We start from the raw sequence: 17,930 nt of genomic DNA, 5'->3' as shown, positions 1-17,930 counted from the left end.
TCTTGAAATAACACTTTATCAGTAAGACGCATTTATCTGAGAGACTCTTGCAGTGTCATCCTAAGCAGAGTTATAACTTTCTGAGGCCCATTCCACACAAGGACCAATGTTGCCAATTGGTTCCTGAAAATGGAAACACTATTATTAAAAGTGCTATCTCGGCGTTACGCATACCTGCCTTTGTAGTGGAATCCAGTAGCGTTTCAATAGTTTCCCACAGGTTTCCGGTCTTGCAAAAATCGCTAGAAAGGAAGCAATTTTTTCTGTGCTTTGTCCCGCCCCTGGCCGTCAATCAAATGAACAGCCAATGGGCGGCTGTTATCATGCTCCCGAAAAGCCCCTTTCCCTTTAAGAACAGGGTTTTTTTAAAAAAGAAAAACACACGTTGCAACGAATATGCCTTGATTCCTCATAACGTAGAGACCCATCTAGCTGGCATGTGAGCTGGCGAGTCATCGTTTCCACGCTCCCCTGAGTGAAAAGAAAAATCCCCCCACACACACGGGTGCAATTTTCGGCTGAAAATAAAGGGAACTTGCAAACGGGGCTGTGTTGTGCTTGGTGACTTAGGGGAGCTTTAAAGCACTTCTGTGGAGGGACCGTAGCCGGAGAAGCCTCGCTGGGTGAATGAAGGCTTGCCGGTTCGTTGCTTTCTGCTCCCTCCGAGAAAAAAAAAAAGGCGATCACTTTGCCGGACATTCAGAGGAGAGAGCCAGGGGGAGGGACTTTGCTGGAACCGCAACAATGGAAACGCACAGGTCTTTTTTGCTAGTGTTGCAGATTGTTTGCAAGAGTGTAGCGCTTTTCAGAGGGTGAATCCACTTTTCTGGATTTCCCTTTAAGCGCTACAATGAATCGCTTTTTGTGGGACTGTTTCAGGAGTGTGGCAGATTGTGTGCGACGTCTTGCGGAACTGCAAATTAGTAGCATTTACAATTTGCAAGCCTTTTGCAACATTGAAGTCGTGCGGAATGGACCTGAGTCTGCTGAAAGGACTTAAAAGAGTGCAACTCTTCTTAGGATGTTACCATTAGGCCCCAAGCATAATGTATTTATCATATTTGTATCTTTCTCTTCCTCTGAGGAGAAGAATATTTAAATTTAAGTCTCATGTATTAATACCTCAGTCTATACAGTGCACAGGACAGGGTTTCAAAAATAGAAAAGGACTCTGGAAAAGTGACAAAGGGAGTTGTGTAAAAAGAATGTACCTTTTATGACCTATACTAACCATGAAGCACCTGATTCCACAAAAGTGCGAAAGCCATATTTTCTTTGTATACTATTTAGACAGAAGCAATATCATGTGGGTTCTAGATATTTGCTATGTTTTTGTGGCATTCATGTAGTATATACACAGTCACAGTGTTTAGTTCAGGCATACCTGTATTTTAAGGAGAATGTCTCTACATCAGCTTTTCTCAAGGCTTACCACTGAGAAACCCCTGAAACATTCTTCAGGTTTGAGAATCCTCAGAAGTGACATGATCATGCAGAATATGGTTGGGAGACATGGCTGTATACACACCAACCTGGGGCCCTTCCCCTTCCCACCCCCTCCAGGCCCACCACTGACCATTTTGGGAGGGAGAGGCAGATCGCTATAACCATATATGGTCATTTTGTTGTTATGTGCAAAGTTGTGTCCGAGCCATCGCGACCCCATGGACAATGATCCTCCAGGCCTTCCTGTCCTCTACCATTCCCCGGAGTCCATTTAAGTTTGCACCTACTGCTTCAGCGACTCCATCCAGCCGCCTCATTCTCTGTTGTCCCCTTCTTCTTTTGCCCTCAATCGCTCCCAGCATTAGGCTCTTCTCCAGGGAGTCCTTCCTTCTCATGAGGTGGCCAAAGTATTTGAGTTTCATCTTCAGGATCTGGCCTTCTAAGGAGCAGGCAGGGCTGATCTCCTCTAGGACTGACCGGTTTGTTCGCCTTGCAGTCCAAGGGACTCGCAAGAGTCTTCTCCAGCACCAGAGTTCAAAAGCCTCAATTCTTTGACGCTCGGCCTTCCTTATGGTCCAACTTTCGCAGCCATACATTGCAACTGGGAATACCATAGCCTTGACTAAGCGCACTTTTGTTGGCAGGGTGATGTCTCTGCTTTTTAGGATGCTGTCTAGATTTGCCATAGCTTTCCTCCCCAGGAGCAAGCGTCTTTTAATTTCTTTGCTGCAGTCCCCATCTGCAGTGATCTTGGAGCCCAGGAAAATAAAATCTGTCACTATCTCCATTTCTTCCCCATCTATTTGCCAGGAATTGAGAGGGCCGGATGCCATGATCTTTGTTTTCTTGATGTTGAGTTTCAAGCCAACTTTTGCACTCTCCTCCTTCACCCGCATCAACAGGCTCTTTAGTTCCTCTTCACTTTCTGCCATTAGAGTGGTATTATCTGCATATCTGAGGTTGTTGATATTTCTCCCTGCAATTTTGATCCCAATTTGTGACTCGTCAAATCCCGCCTTTCTCATGATGTGCTCCGCATACAAGTTAAATGGTCATATCACCTGATATGGTCATATCACCTGATAAATGTTTAACACATTTAAAAATACATGAAATGAATTAACTCTACCCATTCAGGAAACCCTTCCAGGGCCATCAAGAAACCCCAGAGTTTCATGAAACCCTGGTTGGAAAACCTGCTCTACAGGAATTACTTATGAGAATTGGTTAGTTTCAGTGGCGAGATATGACTATTGCAGCTAATGGCAAACTAAATCTAACCTGTTCAACTGATCCACAATCTTCCAGTTTGACTACATCCAAGATGTTATATGGGACATAACCAGCCTGTCCACTGCGGTTTCTCAGCTTCCACCATTGTTTGTTATCTTCCAAAACCTGTAAATACAAAAATAAATTAATCTTATAAGAAAAATGAAATTCTGGTTTGTTTAAAATATTTTTGTTGAGATTTATATTATATTGGAGATAAAGGCTAAAAAAATCCATTATTTGGGTTATGCAGCACACAACTTTCCCTGCTCCTAAAAACACTGGTAGAAACCTTTCAGGATGATATGTTACACTCAAGACAGCTTGCAAATAGGCTACAGAGACATTTCTAGCCACCTCCTCCCTTGACTGGTTTATTTAGCCTTTTACCCTAGACCATACAGCCCTCAGTTCCATGCCTCCCCAGCCTTTAAGGGCTATACATTCCTTGTGTCTAGAAAAGAGAATGGGAATCATTTATGCAGCCCCCAGCCCAGTCTTTTGTTTACCACAGTGCAATATTACCTCAGAATCCAATACTATGGATTCTGCTTGTATAGTACATGCTATCTCTTCTTACTGTACAGTATAAACACACGCATATTTAATCCAGAAATTAGTCCCACTGAATTCAATGGCACTTACTCCCTAGTAAATGTGCTAGGTTTGCAGTTTTAAACAGCTGCTATTCCTGAAAAAATTAAGATTCTGTACAACACCATAATTGCAGAATGTGAACCAGCACATGTTGTTAGTGACTGACACCTCCTCCCCTCATAATTATTCCAAGGATGTTCAGGGAAAAAGCGGGTTCTCGTACCTCCAAAATTTCATCCTTCAGTACTGAAAGTTCACTGGCATTCCGAGCAGTGAAATCATATCGAATTTTGGCACATCTTTTCAGTGGGGCAATACCCTGTGCCTCAAAGTTCCTGCAAGAAAGACATAATAGAGTTATTAGTAGTTTTCTCTGCATGTTATTATATTTAAATTAATTTGAAAAGGGCACATTATTTATTTATTTATTTGATTGACTTCTATACTGCCCTTCCATATGGCTCAGGGCAGTTTATATACAACATGGAGGGATACATGAAACCAATTAATATATAACATAAACCAATACAACAACAACAATAATCTAAATAACACAATTTCAATGATTTGACGCACACATTGTTTCAATGCATGTTCCTTTTCTATGAATCTAAAGTTTTGGGAAGTTTATACGAACACTTTGCAGTGAAAATGTCACCCTGTATTCTTGTTGGTCTTATTGTTGCACAATCTATGTAGCATCCCTGCATAGTCACTCTGCCTCTTCGAAATCCTGCCTGTACTTCTGGAGGTTCTCGGTCCACATATTGCTGGAGACTAGCTTGTAAAATTTTGAGCATAACTTTGCTAGCATGAGAAATGAGTGCAATGGTGCGCTAGTTTGAACATTCTTTGGCATTGCCCTTCTTTGGGATTGGAATATAAACTGACCTTTTCCAATCCTGTAGCCATTGTTGAGTTTTCCAAATTTGCTGGCATATTGAGTGTAGCACTTTTACGGCATTGTCTTTTAAGATTTTGAATAGTTCAACTGGAATGCTGTTAGCACCACTAGCTTTATTGTTGCTCAGACTTCCTAAGGCCCATTTGACTTCACATTCCAGGATGTCTGGCTCCAGGTCAGTAACTACCCCATTGTGGTTATCAGGGATGTTAAGCTCGCTCTTGTATAGTTCTTCTGTATAATTTAATAAACAAGGCTGGCTGAGAATGACAGGCTTATGACTATTCAGAGAGTTACATGGCAAGCAGGTATAAGAACCTTGTTCTCTCCATTCCTCATCCAGCATGGCACCATTAGTCCACAGTGGTTCTCAATATTTCCTTAATTATCTGAACTAGTATCTTGTTTGTTTTGTTACTTGGATCCGATGGGTATATTGCTTTCCTGAATACAGACAGGGACCCTGGGCCATGTGATTAGCCTCTACAATGGCTGTTTAATGCATTAGAAATTACCTATTTACATGCTGAGTAACATGTTGAGTAAAGGCATCCACAGCTTGCATTTGATCAGTTGTCTGAACAGGCTTTAGATTACGACTGGAATACCCATTGGATGACGATAACTTGGAAGATAAAAGAGAAAGATCATAATTACTAGGGTAGTTTCCCAGAATAAGTCTATCATATAGTGCCATGAAATTGTTATGTTGGAACTGTAACACTTGCCTCCATCGTGGACAAAGGTGCTGGAACTGAGAAGCCACATCTCAAACTTTGCTAAAGGAAAGACTGTGTATGTGTTTGTCAGCTAAACAAGCTTTTAAGACCACAAGTGTAATTAAGACAGCACTTGACTAATTTTTTGCCAGGCAGCACTTGCTTCTGCTTTTGGATAAAGAGAAAGCAGGCTGGGGGGAAAAGGGCAGTGGACAATGACCACCTATGTCTGAAGCTGACTTTTATGAACCTAAAAGCTGATATTTCCCCAGACAAATAAAAAGCCTGTTGTGAAGGACTGCACTATTTGAAAGCTGAGAAGTACTGTACAGAGTATAAGACTATGAAAGGTTAATTCATTACAGACAGAGAGCCTTGAGTGATAGGATGCTTCAAGTAATCTGATTGGTTAGCATTAGCTGCATGCTGAGGATTCAGTCAGATTTTAGCCCTGACTTGAAGAGAATGTGATTTCAGCCTTAGCTGAGAGCAGTTTGGGGAGGGAATTCTGCCATGGGAGATTCAAGTTTCTCCTGAGATATTGCAAGCATTGCAGTGAATGCAATACAAAGGGCAGTAGATGCTCTGGGGAACAGACTGGAGTCAACAAATGCTTAACAAAAGTGCTATTCCTAGCAAAATCTGAATTACAAGATTTGAATTAAAAACTAGTTATTTGAGCAAACGTAAACATCAACAAAATACACTTGGTGAAGTCTACAATAGTTCAAAACCTCTTCAGGTACTCTTTGAAGCAGAGTAATACAATTATAAATGATTAACTTTAAAGCAACATAGTATGACTAAAACAGTTTTTGTATCAGCAATTTCCTCAACCAGCATATATAGATAAATGATTGGAACTAAATAAGGAGGGTAGTAATTCCAGGATTCTTCTACTTCAAGCAAATTAATTGATATACTATGTATTTTCAATTCTCTGCACTTATACTTGTTTTTTATAAAGATGCAATTCAATTACTATTTTATTTATTTACAATATTTATATCCTACTTTTCTGCCCAATCAACTCTGCCAAGAATGCTAGTGATTAAAACAACATAATAAAAGCAATTAAAATGAAGCTAAAATGCATATGAAAACAGAGGGCAGCAAATTAAAATACTAGCCAGGAAAGAGGAGTCACTGATGAGGGGAAAGCTAGATGAAACAAGAAATCTTCTCCTGCTGTCAAAAGACAGTGATAGAGGGGAACAAATGAAAATCTCTGGGGAGGGAGTTCCATAATTTTGGCATCATAGCTGAGAAGGCCTCTCTTGGGTTGCCACCTGTATCATTTCAGAAAGTGGAGGTGCCCAAAGTAGTGCTTCAGAGGATGACTGCAGCAGGTGCGTAGGCTCGTAAGGGAGTGGTGGTCCTTAAGGTATGCTGGTCCAAGCCAGACGTTGTTTAATGGCCAACCTCAGTGCCTTGTATTGGGCCAGAAAATAAATAGGGCCCCAGTGTAGATGGACCAAGACTGGAGTGATATGGTCCCTGCAACCCACTCTAGTCAACATCCTAGCTGCAGCAATCTGTACTGGAGATGGGCACAACTTGGGAAAAGTTGGTTTGAGTTTGAGTTTGAGTTCTAAGACCTCCCAAACCAGTTCACAAACTTAATGCCAAATTTTCACTTTCTCATACTTAACTGGTTTGTGAACCTTGGGACACTGGGAGGCGGCCTGCAATCTCTGTGCCTATCAATTAAACTCTTCCATTACTTTCTCTCGAGGGGTGGAGAATGGAGGAGTTTAAATGGAATATAGACATTGCAATCTGATTGGGCATTGGCGTGCCTAGGGGACAGACAAAGGATATTAATGGTCCAGTTGCAAAGACTTCAAGCTAAAATGGCATGTGCATCCCTATTCCCAGTCAACCTGCATTTTATGTGATCCATCCATTAAACTCCTCTGTTACCTTCCCCCCTGGAGAGGGAAACAGAAGAATTTGAATGGATCACAGACATTGTAGCCTGACTGGGAATAACATTTAAACTAGCAGCCATCTGAATTTTATAGCTGAAGGGTGAACCCACTAAGCTGCTAGGCTTAAATGGCTGCAGCCATTTCAGTGATCAATTCCACTCCCTTCAATCTTAGCTTGAAATGGCTGTCAGCCATTTTAGCTGTCTGTTTGTTTTCCCCACTTGGAAGGAGATGGGGGAACAAAATGGATGGTTTAACAACTTATAGATGGTCCAAGCCCTGAATGAGAGAAAATTCAGGGTAATGTTGAGTGAAGGCTCCTCCTACAAACTTTGGTTCACAAGTCTTGAACCAGATCAAATTCATCACAAATTTTATCTTGTAAATCAGTCTGTGCCCATCCCTATTCAGTATGACTGACGTATTCAAGGGCAGTCCTATGTACAGCACATTGCAACAATCTAATCTAGATGTAACCAGGGCATGTATCATAATGGAGACATTTTTCCTACACAAGAAACGTCTCCACTGGACAACTATTTGAAAGGAGGAATTGAATGCACACAGGGGACTGACACCATCTCTCCATTCCTCCCTGCATTTCCAAATAGCTGACTGCACACATAGTACCCATTTCGCCTTCTGCCTTCTGCAGAAAGTGATATGAGCATGACAACTTGCTTCTGCACACGTGGCCCTAAGTAGAATTACTTTATTGTCATTAGCTCTCTCAATGCATGTTTGATCATCAATTCATTTGAAAACAGCAGGAATTCAAAATATGAATTTCCTCCAAATCAATTTTTCTCATTTACTCATCAGAAAATTACTAATCAAGTACTTGACTCACTGTTTGAATGAACACAGAAAAATATGAAGGGGTTTCGGCCTGGAACTTACCTCTTCTTGCAAATGGCCAAAATCTATTTCCCAAGGGGCTCCACGGAAAATTTCCATGGGTGGCTCCCATCCATTGCGGAACTTTGGAATGTAGCTTGGAACACTGGCTTCTCTTGGCCACTCAGCTCTTATAAATACATTACAAAGAAATTAATTTTAATACAGAACATGGACCATATCATTTACTTTCCTATTATGACATATAACTGCCAATATTAATATTCTAAGGCCATTTAAAAAATTCGTGTTTGGACTCTTTGATATTGGCTACTTCCATAAGGCACGATGTCACTTCTACCAAATACCTGGAAGGAATGTCATGTTGTCAGAATCACATTAATGTGATGCTCTAGGATTGGAGCAAAAATCTATAGAGTTTTTGTCCATATCCTAGAGTGCTGCATTGATGCTGTGCTAGTGAAGTGATGTCACTTCCAGGTATTTACTGGAAGTCATACCACTGGTATGACACCATTTTAAAAACCTTTTTCCTACTTCTGGCCCTCTGTGGGCTGGTGGACAATTGAGAGAGAGACCTGGTCTTCCTAATTCCATGTCCCACCTGGAGGTTGGAAGCCCTAGATTCTAGAGCTGCCTAGGTTTACCAGGCTGGCCTTTTGCTTTTCTTCATTGGTGCTTAGTAACACTGCCCAGGACTGCTATTTCTGTCAGCCAGTTTCAACACCACTGGAGGGCTGGCTTGGGCACATAGACAAGTGCTGGAGATCGGAGCCTGCCACTGCCAATTCAAGTGATGAGAGAAGGCAGGCCAGGTAAACAGCCAGCAAGGGGACCTCAAGGGGCAGGACAGTTAGCTTAGCCAATGCATAAGGAGTGCTAGCTCTCTCTCTTCCCTGCAACTGGGAACCTTGGGGCTACCTGCGACCTTCTAATTCTAACAGTTGGCCCTTCCAACTTTGGCACCCCAGGAGATTGCCTAGACATACCTAACGGTTGGGCCAACCATTTTAGTTTGGAAATTTATGTGTCAACTCTCCAGAGAATCTGCTCAAAGCTGCTTACAACCTAAAACATGATCAAATCTTAAAACATGAAAGTCATTAAAAAATCAAGGGACATTTTCCTTTATAGATTTCAGTTAATTCTTTGTTGCTCCTCAGCTTGGCTTTGTCCTTTACCTTGACCTTGTCCATGTCTCTCCCAAGGACTCCCACAGTGTCATCTCCTTTGGTGTTAGATGTCCTTTTAGGAAATCTGTGGTATCTTTAGAAAGAAGTGGGCTGAGGACAGATCTTGCGAGGTCAGGACCACCACAACTACTAACAATCTAGATTACACATGAAAAAGTATTTAAAAAATTTAGAGTGAATTTCAAAATGCCTGACAAACAAGTACTTTCAATTCTTTTTAAAAGCAATACACTGGGATGCTAATGGATCATCTGAAAACGTCAGTAATCTGATTTAAGTTTCAGGTTTTGTAAACCTGCTGGTTTTTTATTTCTTTAACCTGAAGTCATTCAGTGAACCATTTCTGAATTAATGCATGACATGGCTCCTGGAATAAATAACAAATTATGTTGTTGGCATGCACCAAAAAAGGTCATAGACGGTCTTACAAGTGGCATCTATCAAGTTATCCAGCCATGTTTCATGGGAACATAAGTATAAGATACATTTATTTCGGTTAACAACCAGTACAAAATACAAATCAGTAAAACACTATATAAGATTGATTAAAAGTTCCAAAATACTTCATGTGTTCAGTAGATCCGTCCTAACCCTTATACATATTTAGCCAGGCACTTCTACATTTAATTGCTAATCTTGCATATTTGGCAATAATATAGGATAAATTCTTATTTTTATCTGAAAGGAGTTCCTTTAATTTGGCTTGTCTTGAAGTAGCTCTTAAGTCAGTAAAGATGGAATACAGTAATTTCTGACGTGATTGGTTATAAATACAGCAATCAAAAATCACATGTTCTGTGTTCTCAATGTTACCATCCTGGCATAAGCAAGTTCGTTCCTGGGGTGGAAGCTTATTATATTTTCCCTCTACCCATGCTGAAGGGAGAGCATTATGGTGCAATAATGTAAATGCCCTTCTAAATTCAGAATTATCAATATTAGAAAGATAGGGCATAAGAGATAATCTATTTAGAAGAGAGGTGTCATACAGTGGATTGCTGATTCTATTCAAATCATGCTGTCTTTCCACATCCTGTATTCTTTGCTTTACCAATTCTTTGGCCCGGTCAAACACCAAAGAGAGCAGAAATTGTTGGGATAGACCATAAAATCCTAACTTCCTGTTAATGGCCTGTATCCATGGAGCAGTAAATGAGTCAAATAATATTAGACAGGATAGAAAGAAGATCAGCCTTAGCCAATACAATATTGCAGCTGACCATAAACTTGCCTCAACAAGGGTTAAACCTGACTCCACACACAGTGCAGCATTAGAGACAATTGTGGGGAGCTGCAGAAGATTTCTCAAAAATTTGGGGCCATTCCGCACTCGTTCAAAATTGCACAATGGTTGCAAATTGAAATAGCTACTGATTTGCTGTTATACACAACATCATTGACAATCTGCAACACTCCTGAAACCGAACTGCAAAAAGCGCTTCATTGTAGCGCTTTCAGGGAAATCCCAAAAAGTGGATTCACCCTCCAGAAAGCGCTACACTCTTGCAACCAATCTGCAACATGAGCAATAAAGTTCTGTGCGTTACCATTGTTGCGGTTTCTGCAAAGTCCCTCCCCCTGGCTTTCTCCTCTGATCTTCCGGCGAAGCGATCGCCATTTTTTTCTCTCGGAGCGAGCAGAGATCAATGCACAGGCGAGCCTCCGTTTACCCAGCGAGGCTTCCCTGGCTGCAGTCCCTCCCCAGAGCTGTTTTAAGTCACCAAGTATCAAGCAACACACAGCCCCGTTTGCTGGTTTATTTTCCCTTTATTTTTCACTCTATTTTTGGCCAAAAATCGTGCCCATGCGGGGGGGGGGGTATTTTTTTTTTCACTTGGGGGGAGCGTGGCAACGATGAAACGGCAGCTCAAACACCACCTGCTAGCTAGATGGGTCTCTCCGTTGCAACGAATCAACGCAGTTTCATTGCAACATGTGTATGTGTGTGTTTTTTTAAACCTTCCTTAAAGGGAAAGGGGGTTTTTGGGAGCATAATAACGGCCGCCCATTGGCTGCTTGATGGCCAGGGGCGGGACAAAGCTTGGCAATATCGCTTCCTGGCTAGCGATTTTTGCCGAGACCGGCAACCTGTGGGAAACGATAGAAACGCAACTGAATTCCACTACAAAGGCAGGTATGCATAACGATGAATTCCACTATTTAAAATGGCGTTTTTTCGTTCTGCAACCAATTTGCTACATAGATCCTGGTGTGGAATGGCCCTTGGTTTGCACTCTCTCCAGGCAAATTGTATTGGCAGCGATTGTCAGTGGAGCTCCATATAACATTTGCACCAGGGGCTTAGTTTTGTATATTTTAAGAGCTGCTGGGACATCCCTACCACCTTTGTTCCAATAGAATTTTAGTGTAGCACCTGCATTTTTTGTGCATTCAGAGCAATATGGGCTACATAAGAGTTCATAGATTCTGAAGCTTTCGGTCGGGGCCAGGACCGAAAAGGCCCTGGCCCTAGTCGAGGCCAGACGTGCTTCCCTAGGGCCGGGAACGACCAACAGGTTTTCACCCGCAGAGCGCAAGGCCCTGCGAGGGGCATAGGGCGATAGGCGGTCCCTCAGGTATGTGGGTCCCAACTCGCGTAAAGCCTTGAAGGTTAGAACCAGAACCTTGAACCGGATCCGGGCAGCAATTGGCAACCAGTGCAGCTGCCTCAGCACTGGCTGGATGTGGGCCCTCCAAGATGTGCCAGTGAGGACCCTAGCAGCTGCGTTTTGCACTAGCTGAAGTTTCCGGATCAAGGACAAGGGAAGGCCCGCGTAGAGCGAGTTACAGAAATCTATTCTGGAGGTGACCGTTGCATGGATCACTGTGGCTAAGTGTTCGGGGGACAGGTAGGGCGCTAATAGTCGGGCCTGGCGAAGGTGGAAAAACGCCTGGCCCGCTACTTTTTTGACCTGCGCCTCCAAAGTCAGGGAGGCATCAATGGCCACACCCAAGTTCCTGGCCTGGGACGTGATGGTGAGTTGCGTCCCTGCCAGGGTGGGTAAGCGCGCTTCCTGGTCCTGCCCCCTACGTCCCAGCCACAGGACCTCCGTCTTGGAGGGGTTGAGTTTCAGGTGACTCTGCTCGAACCATTCTGTCACTGCTTCCAAACATCTGGCGAATGGTTCCGGGGGGGGAGTCCGGGCGGCCGTCCATGAGGAGATAGAGCTGGGTGTCATCAGCGTACTGTGGCGGGAAGATTGTGGCGGAGAGACGAGATTTTGTCCGCAAAATAGCTCGCAAATGCCTCACGGCCGAGTTCCAATTTGCTATTATTTTGGCGCCCCTCAAGGGCGGTAAGGGATCTAACTACCCTAAATAATTGGGCCGGGCGAGAGCTTGCGGACGCGATTTCCGTGGCAAAAAATTCACGTTTTGCCACTTTCACCGCCATCTCATACACCCTCATAAGCGTGCGATAAGATGTTCTTGTAGCTTCGTCGCGAGTCTTCCGCCACACTCGCTCCAGTCGTCTCACTTCCCTTTTCTTCTCCCGTAGCTCCCCGGTGTACCAGGGAGCCCGTTTGAGTCGAGGGGAGAGAGGACATTTAGGGGCGATCTCATCTATAGCAGCTGTCAGGCGGGACTGCCAGTCCGCCACCAAAGCCGCTAGTGAGTCGCCAGGAGGCATCGGGTCCCGCAGAGCATTCCGGAATCCAATTGGATCCATAAGTCCCCGCGGGCGGGCTAGAATGCGCCCGCCGCCCAACTGGGTCCACCTAGATATTTATATAACTGAACTTGTTCAATACAAGTAGCATTTAGCTGCCACAAGTGTTTCTTAATTTTCTTTGAAAAGACAACTATTTTTGTCTTGGAATGATTTACTTCAGGCAGTTGGGAACATCTGTGAGCTGTGGGAGGGGCCGTGGCTCAATGATAGAGCATCTGCTTGGCAAGCAGAAAGTCCCAGGTTCAGTCCCTGTCATCTCCAGTTAATAAAAGGACCAGCAGTAGGTGATGGGAAAGACCTCTGTCGGAGACCCTGGAGAGCCACTGCAAGTTTGAGTAGACAATACTGACCTTGATAGACCAATGGTCTGATTCAGTATAAGACAGCTTCCAGGACTGTGGGTAACCCATTATATGGGTGTCCCCATAGAATTCACTCCAGGAACTATCCTCAATTATCCCCACATTTTAGCTTCAAGCACTCTTGGTGGAACCAACACAGGCATTCTGTTCAAATAGGTTGTTTTACAACATGCAACCAGAACAAAGTTTGAGTCCAGGGGCATCTTTAAAGCCAACAAAGTTTAACTGAGTATAAGCTTGCATGTGCATGCACACTTCTGAGGAAGTATACTTGGCCATGGCAACTTAAACCCAGAATTTAACTTTGTTGGTCTTAAAGGTGCCCCCAGACTCAAACTTTGTTCTTTTGCATCAGACCAACAAGGCTACTCATCTGAATCTGGCAGCATATAAACTGGTGATGAAACCTGCTATGTGTACCATTTGATAGTACATTATTTATTTATTTTATTTATTTTTTAGATTTATATACCGCCCTCCCCGAAGGCTCAGATTTATTTTAATTAGAGATTTATGAATGAAACCTTTATATTGTGTACTCTTAATTAGAGTATTTATTTCACTAGATGCTGAGATTTATGGTACTATTACATAAATAAGATTACTGAATTTATAGTTAAGGAGATACCAGTTCCAGTGGTCCAAATAGAAAATGCACCATCTCTGAAGCACTTGGATTCTGGATATGTTTTCTCAGTTTGGCCTGAAAAGAAAAGTGAAATAGTGCTCAATCTTAATGTGATTGCAGAATCTGTGATCAAAGATAAAAAATCATCCTTGTTTCATTGTGTTTTCGTATTCGTAAACAAACCCAGGAAAAAAATTAGAAATTTTATTTTGCTATCATTTCAAAATTTGAAACTATGGGTATCAAATCACATGATATTGTACAACACAGAACTGTCAGGTCAGGTCCACATCCACCATGAGAACTGTCATTCAGATCTGCACATCTAATTTCTGGTGGCAATGCCACTTCCAGGTATGTCTGGCAGACCAGGACCATGCCATTTAGAAACAAGGAGGTTATGCCTTCCCCCAACACCATTTTAAGTGGTCTAGGGGGAGGGGGAATGCCATTTGTCCCAGTGGGAAATCCTATGTTTTCTGCATTAGTTCACATAGAGACCATCAATGTACCTCCTATCAGCACACTCCTGTTTAACTTTGCTACAACAGACAGGACAACCCCCTGGAGATAAGGTCATGAGAGGCACTGGAGAGTTAAGGTAGACTTGCACATAGCTTATTTTGGCTGTGGAGTAAGATGGCCTTACTGCAGCTGAACCCATTGCTGGAGCTATGTTGCAAAGAGAGAAGGACAGTGAAAGGAATTTACAAAAATGTTAAACTAATTGCATTACCCTGGCCCATTATGCACGGCCGCCGAAACGGCGATTTCGGGTCACATGGAAAACGCGGAGGGGGAAGAAGTGAAGCAAACTGCTTATGCACAGGACGGGACGCAACGGCGGCAAAACCCAGAGTAAGCGATTAGGCACTCGGCGACCCTGGCGCCGCTTCTGGTTGCGCCCCGGTCACCCGGAAGCTGCGCTTTCTTCCGCGTTTCGCTAACGCGGTTTTTTCGGCGGCATGCACCGAATCTGCGGCTGGTTGCAGCCGGCACGTGTTATCGGTGATTTTAGTCGCTGCCATTCCAGCCTGAATGTGCGTTATCCCCCCCGTGCATAATGGGCCCATCAGAGAGCAGTTCAGATGTCTGCACCTTCCATTTATATGCTGCATAACCTCATCTTGCTAGTTTAATGCAACAGAAAGTGTGACTCCTGCTATTAGTAACTTTTATTTCTCTCTGTAGAAAACGAAATAACTACAACATAGCCCTGAGCTAGGCCTGATAAAGAATGGTGGGGTCAGGCAAGCAAGGTGCACCCAAAACATTTTCTCCCTACAGTGTAGGCAATTTTCAGAGGATGCTAATAATAGTACTGTACGTTATCCACATATTATGCCTTCTAATAAATAGTAAATATGAGACTGACTGATGCATCTGGGACTTTTAAATTTAGTAAATAAGGAAATAAAAGGTGATGACCGAGGTTCAGAAAATTATGGGGAAGAGAAAGTGCATGTAGAGAAACTTTCCCCCCTCCTATAACAATGGAATTCAGGGACATACTCCAGAATTGATGAGCAGTAGATTAAAATCAATCAAACAATCAGAAAGCACTTTTACACAATGGGCATTCCATATGTGGAACTAACTGCTACAAGATGTGTTGATGGCCACTAATTAGATGCAGTTAATGAGGAGTTACATAGGTCTATGAAGGACAGTTCTATCAGTCACAGTCAACCATGACAGCAATATAGGACTGTCGGGTTGGAATTTCTTCAATGGTTTGAATAAACACATAGTCTTAGTAGAATCTTAGGCAAAGCTGGGCAGGTTTCCTTCTTCTGTGAAGCCCTGCTTGATAAGAGCCCCATCTGGCCCCACCCAGATGGTAAGGTGTTGGCAGATGCCATGGAACCCAAGGGCACCACATCAAAGATTCAGGCACCTTATGGATGATTACGGCACTGTTTATGTAAAGATTAATCTAGCTTTCATGTTCATTTTTATTGTACACCTTGAGAAATCACATGTTTTGCAGACCTTGTGAAAACAAATTTTGTTGCCTTTAGTTAAAATTTTCCATAGTGCTGAGTTTATCTATAAATAGAGACTATTTCAATGATAATTTCTTCTGCTGCTGCTTACCATGAGGTTTAGTGCCAGCTTGGTTTTCTGGAAGCAGTCAATATATTCAGCTTCACCTGGGGGTTTTGCCCGCAAAGTCAGAACTCCCTCTAGAAAAACAAAAGTATTGTGAATAAAGAAACAAAGAAGTATCCATTAAAATGGGTTATTTGTCTGACCAGAAGTGTGGAGCAATAACAGAGGCACTCTAGCAGTATAGTTCACCTTCTCATTAAGGAGAAGACAGGTTATCCTTATGCATTTATCCTCTTAATATCCTAATCCATTGGTCCTCTAAATATCTGGCAAACTGGCTGGAGGGGATGGAGTGTGTCCGGGGTGTCTGAGCTCGAACATGGGCCAATCAGGCTGTGGCCAGCACCCTGACTGGGACGGCCCCTAGAGCTCCCGCCCTCTGTTGCCTTCCGCTCACTGCTCACCTTGCAGACACGCCTGGCTGCTGTAGCCAGCACATTTCCCATGATCTGCTGCTCCACCTGCGAGGAGCAGGCGGCTGAGCCAGCGAGGGGGGACCTGTCTGCGGCTGCACTGCCACACATGGCAACCCAGACACCACAGCCAGCGGATAAGAGGCAGCGGTGGTGGCCAACCAGCCCAGCGTGCCCATGAGTTGCTGCTGCTGCTGCACACACTCCAGCCCACCGCCTGCATCTGCGCAGGGCCTTCAGGGGGCCGATGAGGTGGCAGTCACAGCAATGCTGGTGGCCATCCTGCCTGGTGGCACTTGCAGGTGGCACCAACCCCGGAGGCCCACTGTCAATGCCGCACGTGCTCTGTTGCTGCCACCCGCGGAGGGCCCTCAGAGGTCCAGGCTATGTGGCGGCGGCAGGCAACATGCCCAGCACTCCTATGAGGTGGCGGCACCGCCCACAGAAGGCCACCTCCTCCAAACGCACACCACGGACGCCATGCAGCCAGAGGCATCACAGGGGCCACCAAGGCTGCTGAGGGCTCGTCAACGCCTCCCAGGTAGGACAGCTGCCACCTGCAGCACCCGCCAGTCCCGCCGCCAACACACCTCCACCCCGCTGCATTCAGGTCTGGGAGGTGGCTCGGGAGGTCGACAGGGCCAGGCTGCCACAAACCCAGAGAGGCCACTAGTGCCCGCTGCATTTAGCATTGCAGTGGGCTTTGCAGCTAGTTTGGTATATTTCTGAGTAAATAACAAGGTGAACTATATTGCTGTGAGTGGATTAGAGATGCTTTGCATTTAGGAATGACTAGCCCCTGCACTTTTGCTGGCTGAATTCTCCTAGCTTGGGGATCAGAACTCTCCTAGCTTGAATCCTGTAAATATGATTTATATTTACAGGATGCAAGCTAGGAGAGAAATTAAAAATTAAATTAAAGTAAGAGGGTGCAAAACCTGTTTCTACCAGGAACATACACAACCTTACTTTTTTCCTGACATGAATAGCTGATATTAATTCTTATGAGGCAAGATAAAATAATATTGCAGAGGGGGGAAATCTACCCATTTCTTGTGGCCCATCTACCACAGATGAAAGCATAACCACTACTTGGGGGAAAATGGCTCTCATTTTCCTGAAAGCATGGATAAAGTGGGCACAGTTGTGTTCAGCATCGATGAATGGGGCACAGACATGTTCAGCAGGGATGAATGGGGCACAGGCATGTTCAGCATGGATGAACGGGGCACAGCCAATTTTGAAAACACAGGCCCAGAAACTATGAGGTTAAGGTCAAAGACCAGGGTGAGAGACGACAAAGAAGAAACAGATTTGGAAAATGGGAGGAGACTTGAACTTTCCACACCTCACGCATCTTTTTATTTACAGACCTTAAGCAGGTCTATAATGAAGCTGGTATCATGTACAAGTAAGAGAGTAGTATTTTAGAACACATGCATGCAGACGGTATAAGGGGACTGATAAATAGGGTTGCCAACTCTAGGTTGAGAAATACCTGGAGATTTGAAAGGGGGGGGGTTGGGGAGGGGAAGGACTTCAATGTGGTACAATGCCATAGAGTTCACCTTCCTAAGTGGGCTTTTTCTCAAGGTGAACCGATCTCAGTTGTAATAGTGGGAGATCTCTAGCCATCACCTGGAGGTTGGCAACCCTACTGATAAATGAATGAATTTCTGAAAAGATTCCCTCTGACGGCCAGGTTGCCAATCTGTCATGTGCATGAAAATTATTTGTGATCCTAAAAAGAGGGTAGGACAATAGCTACCAAATTTGAGAATGTATTTTGATGCATGTAGCCTAGTAGTCTACTTTGAATAAA

General features: G+C 43.8%; 1 protein-coding gene across 2 annotated transcripts in view; it reads right to left on the bottom strand.

Annotated features, from left to right (window-relative positions):
* EPS8L2 (EPS8 signaling adaptor L2) overlaps positions 1-17,930 on the bottom strand; it is a 151,545-nt gene that overhangs the window by 10,044 nt on the left and 123,571 nt on the right. For both annotated transcript variants that reach the window (XM_077321379.1, XM_077321380.1), the window contains 7 exons: positions 15,681-15,769; positions 13,584-13,658; positions 8,909-9,057; positions 7,770-7,896; positions 4,735-4,844; positions 3,539-3,650; positions 2,728-2,844 (listed from right to left, as the gene is read on the bottom strand). In XM_077321379.1, coding sequence (XP_077177494.1) covers positions 2,728-2,844; positions 3,539-3,650; positions 4,735-4,844; positions 7,770-7,896; positions 8,909-9,057; positions 13,584-13,658; positions 15,681-15,769 — 779 coding nt within the window. The remainder of the gene's footprint in view (positions 1-2,727; positions 2,845-3,538; positions 3,651-4,734; positions 4,845-7,769; positions 7,897-8,908; positions 9,058-13,583; positions 13,659-15,680; positions 15,770-17,930) is intronic.

Source organism: Paroedura picta, chromosome 2, assembly GCF_049243985.1.
Source record: "Paroedura picta isolate Pp20150507F chromosome 2, Ppicta_v3.0, whole genome shotgun sequence".
Lineage (NCBI taxonomy): Eukaryota > Metazoa > Chordata > Lepidosauria > Squamata > Gekkonidae > Paroedura > Paroedura picta.
Note: the sequence above shows the minus strand (reverse complement) of the source record. Positions and strands in the feature narration are given on the sequence as shown.